At 42.2% G+C, this 23685-nt stretch overlaps 1 protein-coding gene across 2 annotated transcripts in view; it reads right to left on the bottom strand.

Annotated features, from left to right (window-relative positions):
* Positions 1-352: 352 nt before the first annotated feature.
* The window catches only part of atp2b4 (ATPase plasma membrane Ca2+ transporting 4), a 148567-nt gene continuing 125234 nt past the window's right edge, over positions 353-23685 (bottom strand). For both annotated transcript variants that reach the window (XM_083770505.1, XM_083770506.1), the window contains exons 18-21: positions 21967-22178; positions 19985-20092; positions 16231-16413; positions 353-4079 (exon numbers count right to left, since the gene is read on the bottom strand). In XM_083770505.1, coding sequence (XP_083626631.1) covers positions 3825-4079; positions 16231-16413; positions 19985-20092; positions 21967-22178 — 758 coding nt within the window. In that variant the 3' untranslated portion in view covers positions 353-3824. The remainder of the gene's footprint in view (positions 4080-16230; positions 16414-19984; positions 20093-21966; positions 22179-23685) is intronic.

Below are 23685 nucleotides of genomic sequence, written 5' to 3'. Positions count from 1 at the left end.
ACACCAGTGCCTATTGTATTATATCAAAGAAAGAAATATATTTGACTGTCTTTTCAATTAAATAAAATTGAGAATGTATTAAAACAAAGAAAACAGGTTTGGGTATATATTCTTTACATATACCCATGTGTAAAATAATGGTTAAATATATTCTCCAACTGTGATATTCCAGTTATCTTAAAACATTTTTTATTCATTTACAACTGATGTATATCCAATGTATATACCAAGGAAATTCCCAATGTTGAATGAAGGAAAGCTATTCTAAGAGAGGCAATGCTTTTACGAATAAGCAATGCAGTTACATTTAAACAATTATTCCATATCCAAGCATCCATACATTAGTCGTAACTGAGGCCTGTGCAATTTATTGTCTGACAGAAAAAGGGGAAAAAAAAGAAAGAAAAGTAGAAAAAAAGCCTTTACGTGGCTTCTCCAGTGAAAAATAAAGACATATAGACATTACTTTGCCTGGACCTTCTGGGCATTGTGATTTTCTCTTAGTCTTCTCTTGCTAGTTCTTTTTTTTTTAATGTTGTACAGACAAGTGTTTTTTTTTCTCTCTTATATTTGGGCTGTACACTTGTAGTGGGACATGAGGGCAACCGCTCAACTAAAGATCACCACAGCACAACCAAAGGACGATGCACATGCAACATGAGGGAAATGAACAGGAATATCCATTCAACTTGTGCAAAAACCAAAGGATAAATGCAACCGCTTGTACTAAGTAAAGACTTTGGCTGAACCTTTTAAAGCTTTGCTGGATGATCGTTGGCTGATTGCCCCCCTTCCTTCTGTAATGACACCCGTAGAGTTTGCAGTTACTTCATATTTCCTTCTTAGAATATGGCATTATTTACATCATACTATAATGGAGAAGCACGGTTTCTTCTAGAAAGATAGAAAGACAAAACCATAGCAATTCAATAATTCCATACACTTGTACATGTAATGTTTTATACTGTGTCAGTTGTATCCATTAGGTTTCATTTCCCACAAATCCCAATTGGAGTTTGGTAAATTGCGAAATCCTACTACTGCATGTAGTACTCCTAAGACTTTAGATAAAGTGGTCATGTTTGCGTGAAAGGGCCGTGGTAAGAATAGATTGCTGAGAGTTATATTTCGAATTGCATGGCCAACAGTAAGTAAACAAGTCATTTTGGGTTTTCTGACTTAGCCCTAGCCTCAAATCACCAAGAAGACAAACGTGGCATATACTGTATATAGAGAGCTGTAAAAAGACATACTCCACGGCTATGATCTCATTCATGTACTGTTACTGTCACCAAAACTCTTCAGCCTATACATATATATATATATATATATATTCATATATCTCCAAAATATTAAAAAGTACTAAATATAAAAATACAGAATCGTAAAAAATGAGCAAAACATTGAAGTTTTATATGAAAACCATGCAAGAAAGATTTCCCCATTTACTGTGGTTATATAGAACTGGGAGACTCACGAGAAGCGAGGCAATGGAACGAGGAGGAAGCGCAGGGGAGGGACAAGAGGCTCATCGGGAGGGAAGCGCAGGATCAGGCCGTCGGTCACCCACATGGTTTCCTTTTTTTTAATGTAAACATCGTAGGTGGTCTTTAAAACGTAGTTCGGCAGTGACAAATTTATATTTTTTCTGTTCTGTTATACCTCTTAACTTTTTGGTCATGTGAAGTGTTAAAAGGGCAGGGGGGGGGGGGTGTATTGGAGTGAGAAAATCAACTCTTAACAATGGGATACAAAACAATACAGGCAAACCTAGAAAATATGGCTCTGTTATTACGTAGAAAAAAGCTTATCCGAGGGGAGAAAGAACCTAGTTATGACAAAGGAGGTTGAAATATGGCAGTAGTAGTACATTACTTGTATCCGATAACGCGTGCCAGCCTGACTGCAGCACATAACGACATACCAGACCGGTTAGCTCTTTGACGTGTGCCTGCTTGTGATAACTAGGGTTGATTTCTTGTTCCTTTCAAAACGGTAATCTGGAGGAGTGGGGCCTGGAGATGTGGACCCTGGTAACAGCAGGACAGAGGGGAGAGCAGGAGAGGAGAGACAGGCAGGAATACATATTGGTTTTAGATCTAGGATGCTGATTGTTATCCCCGCAGCTCGGGTGCGATCAATATGTCCCTCGTGTCACTGGCCACAGCCAACACAGTGAAGTTCAATAACAATCCTCCCTCACGCTGAAGCTAACAGGGCTGAGCCGAGATGATTTATGCCCGAGAGTGGAACGCAATCCTTACCTTCCTTACCTTACCTTTTGATTAATTTATTTTTGGTCGTACAAACTAAAAAAAAAAGAAAAAGAAAAAAACTTCACATAATGGAGTGACGAGCTAAATAAAACAAATAGGACTAATACCAATATTTTTTCTTGTACACAGGTAGATGCCCTAACCCTCACAAAATGTGTCCCATATAATCCATATCCCCATGCCACTCAACAGTCAACACAGATGAAACATAACATGCATACTACTGGAGGGGCAGACTGTTCATTGTAAAAATAAATAGCACTCCTCTTCATTCAGAATGCTTGTAATTCTTAACTCCAAATTGAGGCAGTATGGTAAGCGTTCAATTTTACTTGGGAGGGGCTAGAGAGAACCCAGAACCCTTATTGGATGAGATGAGGTCGTATATTGTTTTGCTATGACTACTAAAAGAATGCAAGCCTTCCGTGACGTGGGGCGGCAATTTTGTATTCTCTTCTCGAGTATGAGACAATCAAAATGAGCAAAAGAAGTTAAGAATCTTTAGTGCTGTCCTTTCACAAAGAAATAAAAACAAAATAAAAACATCAACCCATAGGGACAATTTTAGACAGTTAAAACCTTCATGACTTTGGAGTTTGTAGTGTACCACAACCAGTTAAGACATTGCATTTAGTGCTGGATCAGCCACTGGTACACATACCTTTACACTCCATTTATACTTAGTTGTGCACCAGCAGCTTGTACAAAAGTAGCCGATTTACAAACTCAAACTTGTTGCAACGTGACACGTTGTGAGCTTGTTGATCTGCTATTTTCGGTGTGGGGCGTAACCAAGTACAACTATGGAATTAGAAGACTGGAAAATAACTATGTACAATGGAAAAGCAACTTAAGAAAAGACACAAAACCAAATACCATCAATGGTTACATTTTTTGTCTTTTTCTTTTTTACACCATGAACTTCTAATCATCAAACCAGCTTTAAGCTGCATAGAGGAGCAAAAAGCATATGTACACTGGAATTAGTGTGCTCTCTATAAAGTTCAGTGTAATTTCAGAGCATTATACAGGACTGGAGCAATACAGAACGAACAAACATATAACATGCTGCTTCTCAGTCCAGGAGTTCCAACTGGATAAAATAAAACCAAAAACTAAACCTAAAAACTAACTGTAGAAAAAAACAAAACAAAAAACAGAAGTGTGCAGGACAGGTGATGGTCTTTAAAACATGGATGCAGGCTGCTGACCCCAGCCATTGGGGAATTAAAGGGAAAGGGGCTGTGATGTGATTGGACAGGTACGCATGCCAGCGCCAAAGTCAGAGCGACCGAAAACAGACTTAAGACAACTAGACAACTTAGTTAGCATAGTTGGCCGTAACAATGACAAGAGAACAGAGAGGATGGAAGAACGGATGAAGAAGATGAGAGAGAGGGGCCATACAAGTGGGAGTTGAAAGTATGAGCTTTGCCAAATGCCTTCCTGTGGTGGTGGTGGAGGAGGCAGTCAGGCCCGGCAGGAAGGGAGATGAGAAGACTCAGAAGAAAGGGTGATGTCAATGGGAATGAGCGGTTGAGGGAGAGGTCAAATGGAGGACTCCTCGCTGGGAACGGAGGCGGCGGGCGGCTCCCCTTCTCCTCCTCCTCCTCCTCCAGAGGCGGCAGAGCTGGGGATGGTCTCGATCTCGTCACCCGTCTCATCGATGGAGGGGGTGCGGGCCTCCTCCTCGGACAGGGGCACAAACTCGGGGTGGGCCATGAAGTTGTGGATGGAGTTCTGGGCTTTTGGGTTCTCTATCCCCTCATAAAGGGAGCTACGGAAAGCATTCACCACTTTAATCTGAGAGACGGACGAGAGAGAGAGAGAGAGAGAGAGAGAGAGAGAGAGAGAGAGAGAGAGAGAGAGAGAGAGAGAGAGAGGGAGGGAGAGGGAATACAAAAAAACAAAGGAGGTCGGAGGGAAATGGGACAAAATGTTAGCATTACCACCACACTGGTACGACACGTCCTCCATTTTGTATGACAGTATGAGGCAGGCATGTAGGGGTTCAGGCATGAGGAACACAAGATGGCCACTGTGTGGGGAGAATGGAGTGGTTGGGTCAACTGGGAGGAAATCAATTTTGGAAATGCAAAAAAACCCCCAAAAAACCAAACAAACACCAATGTATGTAAATGCAACAAACAAATGCCGATGAAGAAACTGCAAAATGAAACATGACCATTGACACAAAATACACTGCATGGAAGGTGAGGGCCAGAATGGAGCTAACAACACTGCAAAACACAAACCATACATTAACATAAAGTAAGAAACACAAGGTCAGATGCAGATACAGGTACAGTATATGTAGACCATGGGAAGAATGCCATACAATGAAAATATAACCACCCAACTGAAAACCCCAAAACTACTGCTTCTGGTGGAGTGACAAAATTATGTTCCTAAACTACAGCACACTGCATAACAGACAGACACACACCTATTTAAAATGCACACGCTTGCTGTAACACACTATCACACTATCTACAAGCTCACAACATAACACTCATCATAGCCTTGTAGATTTTACCGAATGTTCACCAATCTTCATGAAATGGTTAAAGGGATGCTATGATGCTACTCATTTGCATTTCACTTTGATCTGATGGTCATTAAAATTGTATTTATGATACAACACACACACAGACACCGTTTCCGGCATCTTTCTGTGTTCCTACAATTCCCACAATGCACTAGTTGGCAACTTAGCGCCATATGATACATTGTGAGCTTGTACAGTAGATCTGCTACATCAAATAGATGTTGCAAATGGTGACAGTGATAGTGTCCTACCAGTGAGGACATATGACCTACAGTACTAGTGTTGATTTTGACAGCAATTTTTGTGTTTAGTTTAGTCATAAGTCATCTGAAATGTTTGTGCGTTTTTTGGCGGGCCTTGATGTCGTCATAATGGCTGATTTTACACTTGGTTACAAATAGCAGATCTACAAGCTCACAACAATGTGTCACAGAGCGACATAAAACTTGACTTGTCTTACTTCTACTGGATCTCTTCTCCACTAGTCCCTCCCTAACATTTTAGTAGTTTGTATTTGTTTACGGAATTGTCATTATTATTTAGTGTTAGGCCTGACTCTCACCTTCACAACAGATTGATGTATAGCTGATGCATGAGACTTGACTGATGCAAGCTCGCAATTAATTTCCAATGGAAGTCACATGGTTTGACACATTTCTGTTGTACGTCTTTCGGCTGTGTTTCGACTGCCCCCCACCCCCTCATACAACAAAAATGTTGTGTCAAACCATGTGACTCCCATTGGAAATTAATTGCGAGCTTGCATCAGTAAACAAGTCTCATGCATCAGTGAGTGAAGCCTTAGTCATCAGCTTTAGTCTTAGTTTTCCTCAATGAAAAAAGGCAGTCAACGGACATTTCTCATCATACTGTAGTCTTAGTCGATGGAATCAACACTATACAGTACGAAACCCATACAGACCCATGACAATATGTCAAACTGTAGGTCAGTGGCTCTCAACGTGAACCATTTGGTTCCATCTGTACACCTGTAAAGTTATGGGGGTCCGAGGCCTATTGCATACAAACTAGGGGTGCTTGAAATGTGAGAACTCCTGCTGTAGGTCCATATGCTGAAACAGTTGGGATCTTGGGTTTAGAAATGGCCAGGGAGGGTGACCAGCAAATTCACATCTGGAAATCAATACTATCCACAAACACGCACGCACAGACTGACAGACGCAAGCACAGTCGCACATTATCGCTAGACCTTGAACTATACTTGTCGTACGGCGGTGTTGCGCACCAACAATAGCCGAACTGTAAGCTCACACTGCTTCAGAGTCACATCCGTGAGAAATGGAGGGTTGGAACGATGACACTTCTTGTGAAGATGAAGCGGGAAGGAAGAGAAGAGATGAGAGAGGGATTTTGTGAGAAATACGTCTGACAAATGGAAAAGAAAGACAGTAATGCGCGGCGCTTGTGTACCACACATGCCTAAGAATAGGAGAGGAAAGGATAAAGATAGATACAGAGCCGTGAACGTGCCGTCTGTGTCTGACTTTTCTCCCTTCATGTTGATCAAAGGGTCCACATTGAGTGAACAAACATTATGAATATCTATTTAGGAAACAGTGTTATGCCATTCCTAAATGTCCCCGTGTGGAAAAAGTAACAGCTTGCTTGGACTAACTTAACCACTTAAAAGTATACTTCATTGACTGGAGTCACCAAGGAATCCGTTTTTTTCACTGAATGTTCATCTACTGCCCAAACGTTAAGACGACGCGGAGCTCGATTCATACTTCGTCGCACAGTGATGTTGCGCGTTGAAAATAGCCACCCTTGTGATGCTGCGTTCACACGAGGCAGATGCAAAGATGCACAGGATATTTGTCGCGTTGCATATCTGTTGCTCACGCGGTCGTTGGCGTAATCAAGTGTGCGTCCGTGGTGACGTGTGTCATTGCAGCTACAGTGAGCTCACATTCACAGAATCGTGCCGCAGCGGTACAGTATGAAGGGTCTATTCACATCAAGCAGGATGACCACAACTATAACGCTAAGTGAGCGTCCACACTGAAGAACGACGAAGAAAGTAGAGGGGAGAGATAGATCAATACGATACATGGATAATCTGACCCCGATTAACACATTATGTGCCCTTTTAATCTTTCAAAATGGCGACCCAGGGTGCCCACTTTTCAGACGCACTTTTTGAAATTTTTTCACAGCGCCGTATTTTCTGAGAAAAGAGCATGCGGCTAGTACAGAAGCTAAACACGCAAACGCATTGCAAGTGAATCCCTAGAAACTGTGCCTACTAACCGGAGCGATTCAAAAAATGGGAAATAGCGAGGCATTCTTATATCGATCGATATTAAACGCCTTAAGTCGAGCATACTCTTCAAGAGTACCCCGCGTATTTATTTAATAGGACGAGTATACTCATCTAAAGCATAACAAAAAGCATGTGTGAATAACAAAACCAACCGAGGGCGAGTGAGACCAATTGCATCCCAGGTGTCCTTTAGATGGATTTCGATTGGCTCAATGTCAGGTCAATGTTTCTATTTTGTAACCCATTTTTCACCCCTGTGTCAATCATCTAATGTGATCCTGGGCTCTACACACCCTCCACCAACCTAGTCCCCATATATGGGGGACAAGGGGAGAGCAACTTGAACTCATGCTTCCTTCATGCCTGAGTGTCCAAGTTGCTCCTTTACACCTGGCAGGGGGGAGTTTCCCTGGTTGGACGTAGCGCGTGGAAGGAACACGTTATTCCAACCAGTTCCTTTCCCCTCCATTAGGCGCCCCGGCTGGCCAGGGGGAGGCAGTTTAGTGACCAGGATTACTGCATGTTTTTTGTGAGGGTACCTAGGGGACACGGGGAGAACATGCAAACTCCACACAGAAAGGCCAATGTTTCTATCGTTCATGAAATCGCTCCGAAATGGATCCAAACGATATAGTTTAAAAATATTGTTTGGACTCCGCCATCCACTTCAGATAAAATGACATATTTATAGTTATAGTGCTTCATGTGAATGGTGCTTAAGTGTCGATTTGTCTGTGTTTTTGTTTGCGCTCGCTTCTTGGGTCATTAGCAAAATTCTATTCTCCAAGTTACAGATTGATGACCCGATTATTCTCACATGGAAAGTCGCCCAGATCCAAAATAAACTAACCCTGTCAGGATGGGAACCCCTTTTGACGTTTTAAGCATTAGGATATAATTTAGCTATTGAAAAATAGCAGATCTACAAGCTCATAGCGCCCGAGTGCCGCGCTATGAGCTTGTAGATCTGCTATTTTATTTTTTATTTTTTTTATTATTATTTCTTTCAGAGCCAACTCAAATATTTGCTTCTGTGGGGGGGTTTATCTTGCACATTAAACAAATGAGAATACCCCCCCCCCCCACACTAGCATTCTATATAAACTGTGCAAAATGTAAACAGCAAGACAGTACTTCTTCCTACTTATACTTACTAGCATTATGGATGTACAAATATATACATGATATGATACCAGTAGTGAAGGATCTACTAATGAAGAGAGATAGAATGACAGGGAGTATAATGATCTGCAGTATATGAACTGTTACGTGTAAAATATATATATTATATTGTTCCTACAACCTGTAGATGTGTATTTGATGATGTATGACGAGACTGGAGGAGACATAGGGCACACACACACACACACACACACACACACACACACACACACACACACACACACACACACACACACACACACACACACAACTGGATCCATCGAAACACAGGTTGTTTTTTGTCCCAGTTTTGGACATGCATGTTGTCTGCTTGACACAGACAACATGCAGAAACACGAGCAGGCAGGCAGGCAGGCAGGGCTGGTAAGAAGCCAGGGAAAACGGGGGAACCGCTGCATGGTTGGTTGGTTGAAAGTAAATACAAATAAATAAAGCCATTGGCCATTAACCCTCGACTTGCTCGCCATAATGAAGAACACAGCTCCATACAGAGCATCTGTCTGAATATTTCACCCCTCGCAAGGATTAACCCATGAAATTATCGCTCTACCCAAGCCACAGCCTCCGGAGAAAAGGCAGAGAGAAAATAGGACAGGGATCCCCCACCCCACCCCCGTATTGCGTAGTGGAAGGATTAAACACCCCCCCCCCCCACCCTATTTTTTTTCCTGGCAATGCTTCCAGTTATCCGTCACATGGAAAGGAAATCAGCAAGTCACAGAAGGGTTAATGCGAGCTTGTGAGAAGAAGTTAAATCCCCGTATCGTGCAGAAGAGGGAGAAATATGGTCTGGGATCGAAAAAAAGGAAACAATAAGAAGAGGAGAAATGTTGTGCCGTGTAGGCAAGAATGACGGGAGTAAAACATAATATAGGGGAGGGCAACAAGGAGTTTAGGAAATGCAAAAGCACAATCAAGAGCCTATAAATGAACAAGTTTGAGCAAGTTACAAGCCAAAATAATTAACTTATACGTCATCATTGTACGGTGACGTCACAGGCCAATCACAGTGGGTATGCGCATAAAGAGAGTGGCAAATCGAGTGGCAAAGTGAGTTTAACTTATACTGCCACCTGCTGGACTCAGAGCTAACCTCAGACTGCCGAGCCCATTTCAATGCATCACACGCTGGACCCACATCCTGTTTTGGGCGTCCATGTTTAAGGCTAAATAAATAGCGTCAATGTTAGCGAGCTAAAATTAAGCCATCCTTGCTCTAGAAAGCGCCAATGTTTCCATCTAGACCACCGGATAATCAGCAATGACCTCCGAACATCACGCGTTTTATCCAAACCACGGAGAGCTCCGTAGATTTCGAGTTATTCAGCTTTTTAGTCAGCCTGTATAATGGGAGGTGGACGGCAGCGCGGTTGCGGAACCCGGTCTAGGATCGCTAAAGAAGGAAAGGCCAAGCCAAAAAAAAAAAAAAAAAAAAAGAAATCAGTGATCCAGTTTGATATCAATAATAAAGCTCATCAGACGGAACATTACGCCAGAAGCAGTTGCTAGTTGGATTCCTTCTGACGGAACGTTCCACCTCGAGCAGCTAATTGGATAATGCAATCAGATAGGACTTTTCTGTTTGGATGCATTAGCTGTCAAGTCCAGAAAGTCGAGTTTTGCCACTCAGTAGGCGTTCTCACATAACTTCCAGTATGATGATATCACATGCATACCCTCTATAGCTGAGCGGAACCACAAGCTAATAACATGTCACACTGCGACGTGTTATGAAAAGTTCAGCTATTTCCGGTGTACGCCTATGACAAAATAGAATCCAGGCTTAATGTGACTGATGATGAACAATAACCAAAACTGCAAAAAAGCAGGGAGGTGCGTGGGGTCCATGGAAACAAAAAAGGGAAGGGACTTTGCTGGGGCCCATTCGTCAAATCACGTCAACATTCAGCATTCCTAACTGGATGACGCAAACAGGCAAACACAACGCAAAACGGAGCGGTTTGGGATCAAGGCTGCGGGTCGGTCATGCCGCGGGTTATACGGCACTCACTGCCTGCAGAGGAGGAAGAGGGTGCAGCGGGGAGGGGCGTGGCCGAGTTGGAGGTGCTAAGCCCTACGTGGGTGGGGCTAGACAGAGTTTTGGCCGCACCATCATTGTGCTGGCTGACGACGGAGGGCTGGCGACGCAGGGCACCCGGCACTGGGGCCTGGCCTGTCTGGAAGGTATACACCACATCCATCTGAAGGAAGGACATAGCCAAAGCACAGAGGTTAGTCGGGACAGCCAAGTGCTACAGGGCAGGAAGAGTGCCTATGGCAAGGAGTTAAAGAGTATATATATATATATATATATATATATATATAGGGCTGCAACTATCGTTTGTTTTCTCAGCGATTCTTCTGAATCGATATTTTTTTTAAATGAATATCAATCAAGCGAATGCCCTCTATTTTTTATGATAAATTGACGTGAAAATATTCGACTAAAGGATTATTCTGATTAACCACTATAACCACCATATTTGATACTTTGTTGTAGAACGCCGTCACATAAAAATACAGAAAATAACCAAAGTAGCAAGCTCACAACATATTACACATTACATGTGTTGAGAGTTTGCAGATCTGCTATTTTTGGTATTTTGGGTGCGGGGGAACTAAATGTTTTCCCCAAAAAGATTGGATTATTAAAGAAATCGTTTATAATTGATTAAATCGATTAGTTACCAGTAGATTAACTGTTGCAGCCCTAGCTAAGAGAAGACAAGGACTTAGAGAAGATTCATAAAAGAGTTAAACCTGCATACCAAGGAATTAAACATAATATCAAATAGAGAAAGAAGATGCACTAAATCGAAGAAAAAAAAAAGCTTTGCTGAGCAAAGGACATTGAGACCATTAGTTGAAGAGGAAGGAGGCCACCTTGTTAGTGAGGAGAGGGCACGCTTTGGAAGGGAGAGAGAGAAGCACAAAGAATAGTGTCATGAGTAGAAAAGAGAGGCGGACAGTACGACAAAGGGCAGTCATACAGATACTGTAGATGTGGGGAAAGTCAAGACAGGACTGAGGGCAAAGACCCGGAGCCAGGAGAGTGAAAAGAAGAAAAGAAAGAGTGTGAGAGAAAGACAGATAGCGTGTGTGTGTGAGAGAGAGTCCGAGTTCTGCCATTTAAACAGGAGAAACAATAGTTATTGCAGGAATTAAATGTGACAATCCCAGAAAAACGGTCTGAAAGGCGGAGGAATGGCCCTTCAAGTCCTTAATGAAAGAGCTGAAAGCTCTGGAAAGAGAAACAGAAACAGTGTTAGTTGGGAGGGTGGCTAATGAAGATTTGGCAACGAAGGTCCTTGTAGCAATTTATTTCCGTATTGTGTTTGACTAGGCACGCGTGCACTGTGCAGACATAATATGTATTTGTAATATAAAATCTCACACACTTCTGCACACAAGGATTAGAGAAGAGACTGGGAAAGAGGGAGGGGGTAGTGGGGGAGGAAGAGGAGGGGGGAGAAAGATAAGGACCTAATTAGCTCGCATCCTTTCATTGTCTCCACCCCACCACCCCCCTACTGTTCCCTCACCCCCCCTCCTCCCATCCCAGGAGGGAAAGACAGGCACAGAAACAGAAAGATGGGCGGGAGGGAGAGAGATTCTATCAACTGAACTGGGGCATCAACTACTAAAGTGTCCGTAAGTCACAGCACTTTTTTCAGTTGAAAATATTTTTTCCCCCGAATCGCACAACACATCACATGTACGCACAAGCATAAATCTGGCTAAAGTGGGTATCATTGATGACACCAACTGCAAGTCAAGACGTAGTCCGCAGTCCACAAAGCAGAATCTGAGCGGCGACATTTGCAGGACATTAGGCTATGAAGATGACAAAAAAAGACTAGAGCAATGGCGAGGCAGAGAGCAGTGAGAAAGAGGTAGGCAGATGTACTGTACGAACAGGCAGAGGAGGAGAGTGAAACGGGAAAAGACAAGACGGAGGCGCTACATACGTAACCAGCTGCAGGCTAAAGCTCCAGGTCCCCTGCCGTTAACCCCCTAGTGGCCAATGACGTTATCTGCGTATTAAATCAACAAATCCCTCGTGGCAAGGGACGTAATTGACGTAATAGACGTACTGCCCTGTCAGTATGTCTTATTATAACAAAATAATGGAATTTTTTTACTTTATTTTGTATGTAATCTACCAAAAACCGTCCGAAAACCGCACGATCGTGCACTATCGTGCACGCGCGCCGTCTCTATGTGAATCGCGGCAAAATATCTGACATTTTGAGATGTTCCTGGCCGTTTTTTAGCTTAATTTGACTAGGTTATGAAAAAGCTAGTGTTAGCCTAGCCTCCCGGTCAGCCAAGCTATCTGCTTGGGGTCAAACTACCCTCGGATGTTTACCTCCGTTTGACAGGAAGTGAATTAGGCAGATTTGACTGTTTGTCCAAAATCAGCATAATGGTGCGTTCCCGCCATCAGGTGGCAATTATGGGTATTACAGTGAAAACGAAAGTAAAAAGGGATCTAAATTATTTAGATCGCTGAGCTTTATTTTTGCATTAAAATGACGAATTAAGAAATGGGGCATTGGCCAGCATTGGCCAGCTTTGGCGACTTTTTGAATGGCAATCGAAAAATGTGAGATATGACCACAATGTCACGAAATGTCTTATTTTAGAGCTCCAAGTCTCTACTTTACAACGAAAAAAGAATTATGATTCTAGCACATTCCATCATTTACTTATAAGAATTTTAGTAGACCTTGGTTTCAGTGAAAAGTGAGGTGTACTAAAAGTGAGGTGTACTAAAATGTAAACGAGGGAACATGCTAGAAACATAATTATTTGCTATAAAGTAGAGATTTGCAGCTTTAAAATGAGACATTTCGTGACATTGTGGTCATATCTCACATTTTTCGATTGCCATTCAAAAAGTCGTCAAATCTGGCCCAATGCACAATAAGATGTTATTAAATCTAGCAATAAGAGGGTTAAGCCAACGCAAAAGGTATGAAGAGAAAGATATTAGTTGAAACAATAATTAAATGAAATCCCTTTTCATCCTCAGGCCAAACTGGAATAAAATAAGTTCCTGCAATGCTGGCAGGGAAAAAAAATACAAACAAACAAAGTACTTCACTCTGACCTAGGCTGTGTGCGCGGGGTGATAATTCTACAAGCTCACGACGTGTTGTGCGTTTATAGATTGGATATTTTCGGTGACAGGGAAAAGAGAGGGGACCAACTACATACAGTAGACCCATGGGGTCAACTGAAGTATTTAGGGTTTAAGCATTTAAATGTTGTTTATCTTTCACTGCCTAATCTAGCATGGGAAGTTGCAATGTTAGCTGTGCATCCGGTAGGCGTTGGAACCAAGGCCAACAAAGCCCAGACAAATAATGTGTTGACGAGAGACCTAATGTCATCTCACAATGTAAACACCCACTAGTGCCATCCTGTAGGAGAACAATTAGTCAAGGCACCATTACAAATGCTTACATGTGCATTCAAACGCACACACAAATACATACTGTACACATACATGAGGCTTGATTAACCATTTAAATACTTAGTTGTCGGGGTACCCCACGTGTCTATGACATACACAGAAAAGGAACATTAACATTCGTGTGGTTAAGAACTAACGGGCAGCATCGTTGTCATTGCCATTTTTACATGGCGCCTGGTGCCCCTGTTAATACAAAAATATATACAGTATTAGTATATAATAATAATGACCTACGTGCTCCCGTGGGGGAAATTCGGTTTTAGCTCAGCCTAGCTGATTGCTCCCCACAAGGGGTGCGCTTAGGTGTCTTGCTCAAGGACACTTCAACCACTCATATTCGACACATTGCAGCCAGGCCAGGCCTAGAATCGTACCTGGGACGAACTGCGGCTCCCCAGGCAGGCTCTCTCGCCATTCAGCTATGCCAACCCTAGATACCGAATGCCAACCCTAAATACCGAATGCCAACCCTAAATACCGAATGCCTATTTAGCGCCCATGGCCGCCAATTAGCAAAATAAGTGCACGCCTTAAAATGAGGGTGCGATCTGGAGCAAACAGGGCACACAGCCACCTTAGACCTCCAATCCTCCATTACTGCAGTGCACCATCTGTATACAGCAGCCAGGCCTTTTAGAAAGAGGTTTCAAATCAACTGACTGGGGATGAAGCTGTGACAAACTGAGTGAATTTTTTGAAAATGGTCGATAACAATATTTCACATGCTGCTCAGAATATCTTTGCAGAGAGAAAAACTAAAAAACATCCCAAAATATTTCTGTAATATCACAACCCGGGTGGTCTTTTGTGTGTCCTGACCCTAATCAATGAAGCTGAAAGGAGAAGTGTTGATGGCATTGGAATCATTGTTAATGATGTGCAAGTGACACTCAATCACCTCACAGCTGGAGATTTGTTGGTGCCGTCTGGCGTATGCCGGTGTGTTTTTCCTCATGCAACACAAATAATTAAAATTGAAGTGTGAAGATGTTTGTGTGGGGTATCTGCCCCCCCCCCCAAAAAAACTATAAAAAGACATGGCTGGTGAGAAACATATTCAGTATTTCCGAACAACACACACACACACACACACACACACACACACACACACACACACACACACACACACACACACACACACACACACACACACACACACACACACACACACACACACACACACACACACACACACACACACACACACACACACACACACACACACAATTGCATCGTTATTTCAGTGGGCTGCCAACCATGTCAACTGACGGCACAAGTTGCATGATGGCAGCACTTGCTGTGTTTTCTCCCTTGGAGTTCTTGAAGCTCTCAGAGACCCTGCAGCGCTATCCACCTGTTCACCCACATGGGTGCACCACATCGACTGGGAAACGAAAACTAGTTTAGACTACTAGTTTGGACTCCCAACATATAACGCAACCTGAGGAAAAAAGAATGGATGCCGTTTCATTGCAGTGTGCTGCAATAGCTGCCAGACGTTGTTCTGCTGCGTCTTCTTTTAGGTGGAGGGGACGGGACGGGACGGGAGGGTTGGGGGTTGGGGGGTTATGCTAAAAAAAAAGCAACACGGTTAAAGATACTTACTCTGCAATGCCGATGCATACTGTTTCCATAGCTGTTGATGCGAGGGAGGGACTGCTCGGAAAATAAATATAATTTTATTACAAAGTTATTTAACAAACAAGAATACGTAAAGGTGTAGGGACGGAAATGGTGGACATTTTATTTTGAAGTTTTAGCCTGAAACGTTGGCTCTGAAGTTTCGGAACCAATCAGAGCGTTGCATCCCTCCAGGCTATGGGGTCTCAAATTCTGTGACTTCCTGCACGTGCATTTCATTTGTAAACAAAAGTGACAGGGAGACATTTGGAAAAGCCAGCGGATTATTTCTAACCTGTACACAACCTATATACATATTTTGGCGTGATGAATTGAGTTTAAAACAAGTAATACACTGTCTGGATGTCATCTTGAATTGGATTAAAAACGGAGTAATTCTTTAATAAAAACCAGGAGGAATCAGGAAGCATAGGAATTAAATTGGTGAGCTTAATTTTTACAAGTAATTAAAAATATATTTTAATTACACACAGAAATGAGAATTTGCAAAAAATGTTTACATCCATTGTTAGGTATCTCCATATGATGACCACGGATATGGTCTAAAAGTGTGAAAAACGTATAAATCATTTCACTACGCCTTTAATGATGATTTTGAACATCTGGCCAAACCGGAACCTGCATTTCCACTTTGAAACAAGAACAGCAGCTTAAGCCTGATTCATTCTTAGTTGCACGTGGGTGTTGTGCATAGTACCGTAAATGCCAGATCTAAACTAAAAGTACTTGTCTTGTACATAGATAGTCCCGACGCGATGTGCGGCAAAGTAAAAATCAGGCATTGCATTTCTTCCAAAACTATTAAAATACTTTGTCGTACCTGAGTCTGGATGCGGTTGAGGCCTCGGAACCAGAGGATCTGTCCCCTCCTCATATCGATCTCGGCTTGGTCGATCTCCTCTTCTCCTTCGATCTGATCCTGCGTTGGGAATTCGCTCGTGGCGGCGCCATGGCCTGCCTCCTTCAGGAACTTCAGGCGGTGCGTGGGTATGGCTGTGACCAGCTAAAGGACACACACACACACACACAGTACATGTAACTACAGTCGAGAGTTTGTGACAAATGTTAGTCGCAAAAAAACCTCACAAAAACAGAAATAATAGCAAAACGGATATAAAAACAAAAAATGTGGACGTTTAGTTTTAGATTTATCTACTATATTTATCTACTTTAAACATTTCCTTGAATTTATAGATTGAACTGAATTGTCCATTCCATATTTCGATTGCCGTAACAGGCGGCAAATGGACCAAACTGCGTTTGCCTACAGAGCAAATAGGAGTGTAGATGATGCAGTATCCCTCTGTCTGCACACTATCACCCAACACCTAGAATCCAGATCCACCTATGCTCGTGTACTTTTTGTTGACTTCAGCTCCGCATTTAATACAATAGTGCCTGGGAAGCTGATCTCAACCCTACAGGAGCTAGGCGTCAGTACACATCTATGTAAATGGATCTTAAATTTTCTATGTAACAGGAAACAGGTGGTCAAAATAGGTGATCTCGTCTCGCTGTCGAGGCTCCTAAACACTGTGGCCCCCCAGGGGTGCGTCCTTTCTCCACTTCTCTACTCATTATACACTCATTTCTGTCAATCTCACTTTAGTACAGTTATGATGTATAAGTTTGCTGATGACACATCCTTAGTAGGTCTTATTACCAACGAGGTTGAAACCGACTACCGCAGAGCAGTAGAGGAGCTGGTGAGATGGTGTGAGAGTTACAACTTGATTCTAAACATCTCTAAAACCAAAGAGATGTTCATAGATTTTAGTAAAAATAAATCGAGTCCCCTCCCCCCCCTCTTCATCAATGGGAAAGAGGTAGAAAGAGTTTCCTCCTTCCGGTTCCTAGGGACCACCATCCATGAATCCTTATCATGGGATCTTAACACCAGTCTCATAATAAGCAAATCACACCAGCGTCTCTATTTCCTGCGGCAGCTTAAGAAGTTCAAAGTCAGCCAAGCAGCCAGGACTCACTTCTATAGGGCCACTATTGAAAGTGTTCTCACCTTCTCCATGCTTGTCTGGTTTGGTCACACAACCTCTCAAGACAAATTAAAGCTGTAAAGAGTAGTACGTCGCGCATCAAAAAACATAAGATGCAGCCTCCCTACACTTTCCTCACTCTATTCCACCAGAATAATTAGGAAGGCAAATAAAATCATTGCAGACAACTCCCATCCTGCACATCACCTCTTCAATCTCCTCCCATCAGGCAGGAGATATAGAAGTATCCAGAGCACAACATGTCGCTTCAGGGATAGCACTTACCCTGTAGCCATTAGACATCTGAACTCATAGTATATACATATAGCACTTTAAAAAACTGAATGTGATTTCCTATGCTGCTGGTTTTTGTTTTTGTATTGTACTGTCCTTCTTGTTTGTGTATCTATGGTTGTCTGTATATGTTGAGTATGAACCAAGACAAATTCCTATCAACTTGTTGACATGGCAAATAAATTATTGAATCTTGAATCTTGTCCATTTGCCAAATTTGTGTCAATTTGCAGTCAATTCAAATGACCAGGATCAGATGCAGTTATTCTGCACTTTACAAATGCAAACGTGGAGTAAATTATGAATAAATTCCAACGGCATAGGAAATTTGCTCTTTCTGCACCCTCCATATCTGAGGAGTAGAAGTACCCAGGTCTTATGCTTAATTTATCCGATGTCCTACGATGGTGTAATGCTCCAAAAATAGCTGATATACAAGTTCACCATTTGACGGGTTGTGAGCTTATAGTTCGGCTATTTCCAGAAGGTAACACTGTTGTACGACAAATTATAAATCAGGCTTTACTTAACACAGTAGTAACTGAGTTCTGTTGCATGAGCAGGCTATTAATCAGAATTTATTGGCAAATTTAGCATGGCACTGATACACATTATGGAATCACATATTTTTCATCTTATGAGTGCCGGTGCAGATGACAACCAATGAAGTTATTATGCTAATGTGGTGTTGCTGATTATGCCAGTACCACACACATCACTAAAAGCAGAGCATGTGAGTACACTGCCGAGGTCTGAGTGTTATTTAACTGAAGTGTAAAATCTATCTAACCATCTATCTATCTATAAATGCGCCACGTCTCTGAACGTCTGAAATCCACGTAACTCGAGAACCGTTCCAACCCACCGACTTCAAATTTGACATACGCATTCCACACCACTACAGAGAGTGCAGTGCCCGGTGTCAAGTCCGTCAGATCGCATGGTTGTCCAAAACCAGCACAAAAGACTCTGCCCAGGCTCTGGACAGGGCCCAACTTAGCCAATTGATCACCCCTAGATCTCCATATGTAGCTGGCCTGTTCTGACATCTGCATAAACTCCATATTTGGGCATGCCTGACAAAGAACACCAAATGGGCATAAAAGGGACACATAATAACTGGGTGGGGCATCAACGGACACCACTCTATTAAATAATGTTAAAACTCATTCCCTGCCGTTGACATCTTTGACGCCTTTTGTCCCCAAGGCCCCTGGAGGGCGTTGTTGGCTAACATATGGGTCTTCCATGGTTTTTGAGGATTCTCGGGAGCCTTCGGGACACATCACACGTCGATCACATGACGAAAAATAAATAAAGCACGACCACGATTGTAGGACCAAGTGGAAAAAACCCACACAATTAAATTCCAATGGACAACTTCCAACATTGCACCCTCTCAATCAGAGCTTGTAGCTTTCAAACGGATTGTCGCGTATGGATCATGATTATTTTCCGATTCTAGGACACGCGTGCGCGTCATTTGAAGAATGGAGCGACGCAGAATATTCAATGATTTTTCAAAGGTAGGTGAAAAAACGCTCTGAAGCCAGGCAGAGAATTAAGTTGGTTAAAACAACACTCTGGAAGTTATTTTAAGAGGTGGTACAGCACATTTCCAGGTGCTGTAAAATATTTAGAATGTTGGGAATATTTGATGCCAATGAGCAAGCATGCCAATTGATGCCTGCTACTACAACATCAGACTATACTAGAGTGTCATGCCCCTTTACGTCTACCTTGGCATAGACATAAAGTGTCTGTTCTGAATGTCAACTGGCAATTCTTTCATAACAATGTCCAACCTGTTCATAGTAGTGAAGTGCATCGTCTCAGGCACTCGATTCATTTGAGAAGGCCATGGCTATATCATTCGCTCATTTCAATCCGCACTGAAGCATTCAGTGAGCAACCTAAGCCCTGGGCATTATCAGGCTGCAAGAGCCTACTCGTACTGTCAAAATAGAAATGGTAAAATGGTCAGTCTAAAATCTACAGGGCTCTTACTGCTCGCTCGCGCTCTCTCTCTCTCTCTTTCTCTCTCTCTCTCTCTCTGTTCCGCATGCTGGCAAAGCAATCATGAACTTGGACCCATTTGATTTGGTGCTGCTGTGCCACACGTCAACGCCCGAAAATGTCAAAGCCTGTTATCATCAAACTGTAAGCGGTTTATTTTCATATCATTTTCAAATGCACGTTTCCCCACTATAGTGTATGTGAAACTCAATTGTTTAAGTTTGATTTGTCCGCTTCAAGGTTCAAAAGTACGCGTGTCTCCTACTGTACCTGTCCCCAGAGCAGCTCTCCTATACCGATGAACACACACCACAACCACAGGTCAAGGCTCAGAGCGGTGCAGGAGAAAGGCTTCCCTCCAAACTGCACAATGACGATCTGGAACAAAAGAAAGGTCAAGTCATCCATCTGTGTATGCACACGTGTCTGTGTGTGGACAAAGTGCCATAATGTTGCTTTTTCGGTCTTTCATTTATGCAAGGACTCGCCATTACTCCTGGCAGGCAATGTTGATCGGGCAGGCTTATCATTTGCTGAGTCCAGCAACTTCACTCCATTACATGGAATGCATCCTGGCGTCGCAATGCAAACAATGGATACCATGAAGATGTGTTAACTTAATTCTGTCAAGAAATTGACATAATTCTATAATTAGACTTAAGGTTACGACAAACAAACATTTCCTTGGAATGTGCCATGAAACATCTGTGAAATAAACATTTGGAAGATCCATAATGAACTTGCATGGGAAAAGATAGAATCCTGGGTGTTGCCCACACACAGTGTTTTGCCTGGAGGCCGTCCGCAGTGCGGGTGCCTTGGAATCACTTTCTTTTGATTAGGTTTAATGTTTTGGGATGAGATAGATATTCAGCGCCGCTGTTACTTCGTCATAGGGGAAACACTGTAGCTCCCAACAGATTGACTTCATATAGAAGCATGTCACTCAAACAAATTGTGTTACAGTACTGTATGTGAATGCACCTCAACAACCAGTATAATCTAGTGTATTGCAAAGAGAATGTCAAACGACTTGATGATCTTCTGTTATGTAATCCATGCCTATTAAAGCTATTTTATGCAGCGAATATCCTAGTTACACAAGCATTGTTGTTGTGAAGCCGTTTGTTGTGCTTTGGTGAGACTATAAGTAGGCAGTGAAAAAGTCCAATTCAGTATCTGTAATAAGGGCTGTGATGAAAAAAAAAAGAAAAAAAGAATTGTACTCTTCTGTACACAAATCTAATAATAAAAATCTATAATATTGAAATACAGCTTTATAACAGACAGTGTGTGAACAGTGTGTGGAAATTAAACAATGCAAAAATGCATCGTGAATATTTCTCATTTAACTGTTAATTTGGTGACGCCTCATTCTTGGAGTATGCTTTAATTTGCGGTAAAAATCGACCTAGTTATGAAAAGATAATTACGGCACTTTATCGCCTTGGTATAATTGCGTTTTGTGTGGATGTACTCATGACACAAACAGCAGTTTAAATGAACGCAGAATAATTGCAAGAAACAAACGGTGTGTAAGGACAGTACAAATATAATACAGTAGTTTTTGGAAGAAAGACATGTGGAAATATAATATAACAGTAATATCCGGTGATAACTATTTATGCCTAGGATATACAGTAGGCCTGTGGCACTCCCAAATTCAATACAGAGAAGAAATAATAATAAAAGGAATCACACACGTGTGAAGAGAGGGGCACCTTTTATCTTTTTATTTACATATGACCCACATTCGCCATTGAATTGGCCTGAAAGTTTGTATGGAACAAATTGTCATAAAAAGTCCATAGACTTGGGCACACCATATGACGCCACGGGCGGAACACACAAAGCAAGATCTAGGCCAGGATCTAGCGGCCCTCAAAAAGCATGCGCGTACCTGTATATGTGCACGTGCGTGAAAATGTACGAGACCATACAGCAGGGTACCCCAATAGGCGGCCCGCGGGCCATTTGCGGCCCACAGAGCGCCCCCTTGTGGCCCATGAAATAATTTCCAAATAAATAAAAAAAAACTTTTTTTTTAAGGGTCCCAGATATAAATGGCATTAAATGGGGGTCAGTAGCCTATGCATGTCAAACTGGGCATCCTTTTCAAATGGGGTCTTGCCCTGAAAATGAATTTTCTGGGCAAGACCTCAACCTCGCGCGTGCAGACTCGGCCCCCAGCCTGGTACGCTAGTCAAAATATGGCCCTTGAGGAAACCCTGGGGAACCCTGCCATACAGTACCTGCAGGGCGAACGTCCCCAGGACCACAGAGCAGAAGATGGGGTTGCGCCAGATTCCCTCAAAGACGTTCCTCTCTCCATGGATCTTCCTGGCGTTGATCTCGTTGAAGAGCTGCATCATGACGAAGACGTTGAAGACGATGGTGTAGTGCTCAGAGGGCGGGGAGTGGAGTGGTGCGTTGCGACCGCTGTCGATGTCAAAGAAATGCTCGCCTGCAAAAAGGGGAAGAGAGCATTAGAAATGCTGTGTCAGGGATCTCTGGTGGTCTACGTTGTGGTCAGGGTGGGTGCCAAATTAGGCACTGCATTTTTGGACCACTGAAATAAATAAACTATAGGAATAGGTTCAGTAAGTGGAACATTGAATGGGACTGGCACATGAAAAGCCTATTCTTGCAGCTATAAGTATATAGTTTCCAACACTATTATGAATTTTGACATCAGAATAATCATCGTTGGTTAATTAGACACACAATATAAACTGAAAAGGTACAGATAAAAAAAAAGGTACAGATAAAGTTAATTCTACAAGATGAAGAACATAATCAGCACCAACAGACATTTCACTGCTGAAATGAACTCATTTCATGTCTCCTTTTATTGAGTAATGAGTATGAAGATGCGTTTAATCTATCGATGATTTCCTTTTCATTAATTTATTTTATTGTGTTATTTATTTAAATCATCACATTTCAGTTAAAGGGAAACTTCACCCTTTTTGCAGAAAAATATATGTTAATGACGTTTAGAAGATTTAGAACAGTTTCCTGGGGGTCTTTATGTGTGTAATATGTGGTTTTAGATATTTTAGATTTTAGCAGTGAGCCCAGTATCTCTGATGTCATGGACACTGGGCTCACTTACTTCCTGGACTACATCAAGGTTAATTTAATAAGGTTAGGAAACGGTGGTCTCCATGTTGCTCCCTGGAAGGAAAGAAACATGCGCAATTGAGACCAAGGAAGTGTTGGCTGCATATAGCCCATTGCGCATGTTTCTTTCCTTCCAGGGAGCAACATGGAGTCCACCATACAGTCTTCACTTCCTAACCTTATTTAATTAACCTTGGACTACATGTTGTCTCAGTAAGACAGCCCTCCACCTATCCACAAGGAGGAGCAGTGCACCAAAGCATTATGGGAATTGTAGTCCAGGAAGGAATTGAGCCCAGTGTCGATGACATCAGAGACACTGGGCTCACTGCTAAAATATCTAAAACCACATATTACACATAAAGACCCCCAGGAAACTGTTCTAAATCTTCTAAATGTCAAGTGTCCCTTTAAGGGGTAAGAGGTGCTTAATGCTGATAAATCATTTTATACATTATTTTTCAAGAATGAGGACATCATACAGTATGTGGCTGGGTTGTTCAGATTTTAGTCACTTTATGGCACAGGGTGGAAAATATTAAATCTTTAATGCTCCAGATGGGCTTTCAAGAATTTCAGAATACTAATAGGTTAGGCCTCATAAGCATCTCCCCTGTTCCATGCTCTTCGTACAATACAAATAAATGCTTTTATACCAAAAAATCTGAAAAGAGGTCCATGGCATTCTATGGCTGGTTAAGGTAAAGTCACTGAAAGTGCTCTTTGGTTCAAAAGGGGGAAATCATCTCTAATCAAAAATGTATTAGTACAAAGCACTCAAAGTAAACAAATGTCAAAAAGGCTACAGTATAATAATAAAAAAGCCTACGTAGTTAATCATCAAACAA

The sequence above is a fragment of the Protomyctophum parallelum genome, assembly GCF_964188405.1.
Source record: "Protomyctophum parallelum genome assembly, chromosome: 8".
NCBI classification, from domain to species: domain Eukaryota; kingdom Metazoa; phylum Chordata; class Actinopteri; order Myctophiformes; family Myctophidae; genus Protomyctophum; species Protomyctophum parallelum.
The sequence above is the reverse complement of the archived record's forward strand: the minus strand, read 5'-3'. Positions and strand labels throughout refer to the sequence as shown.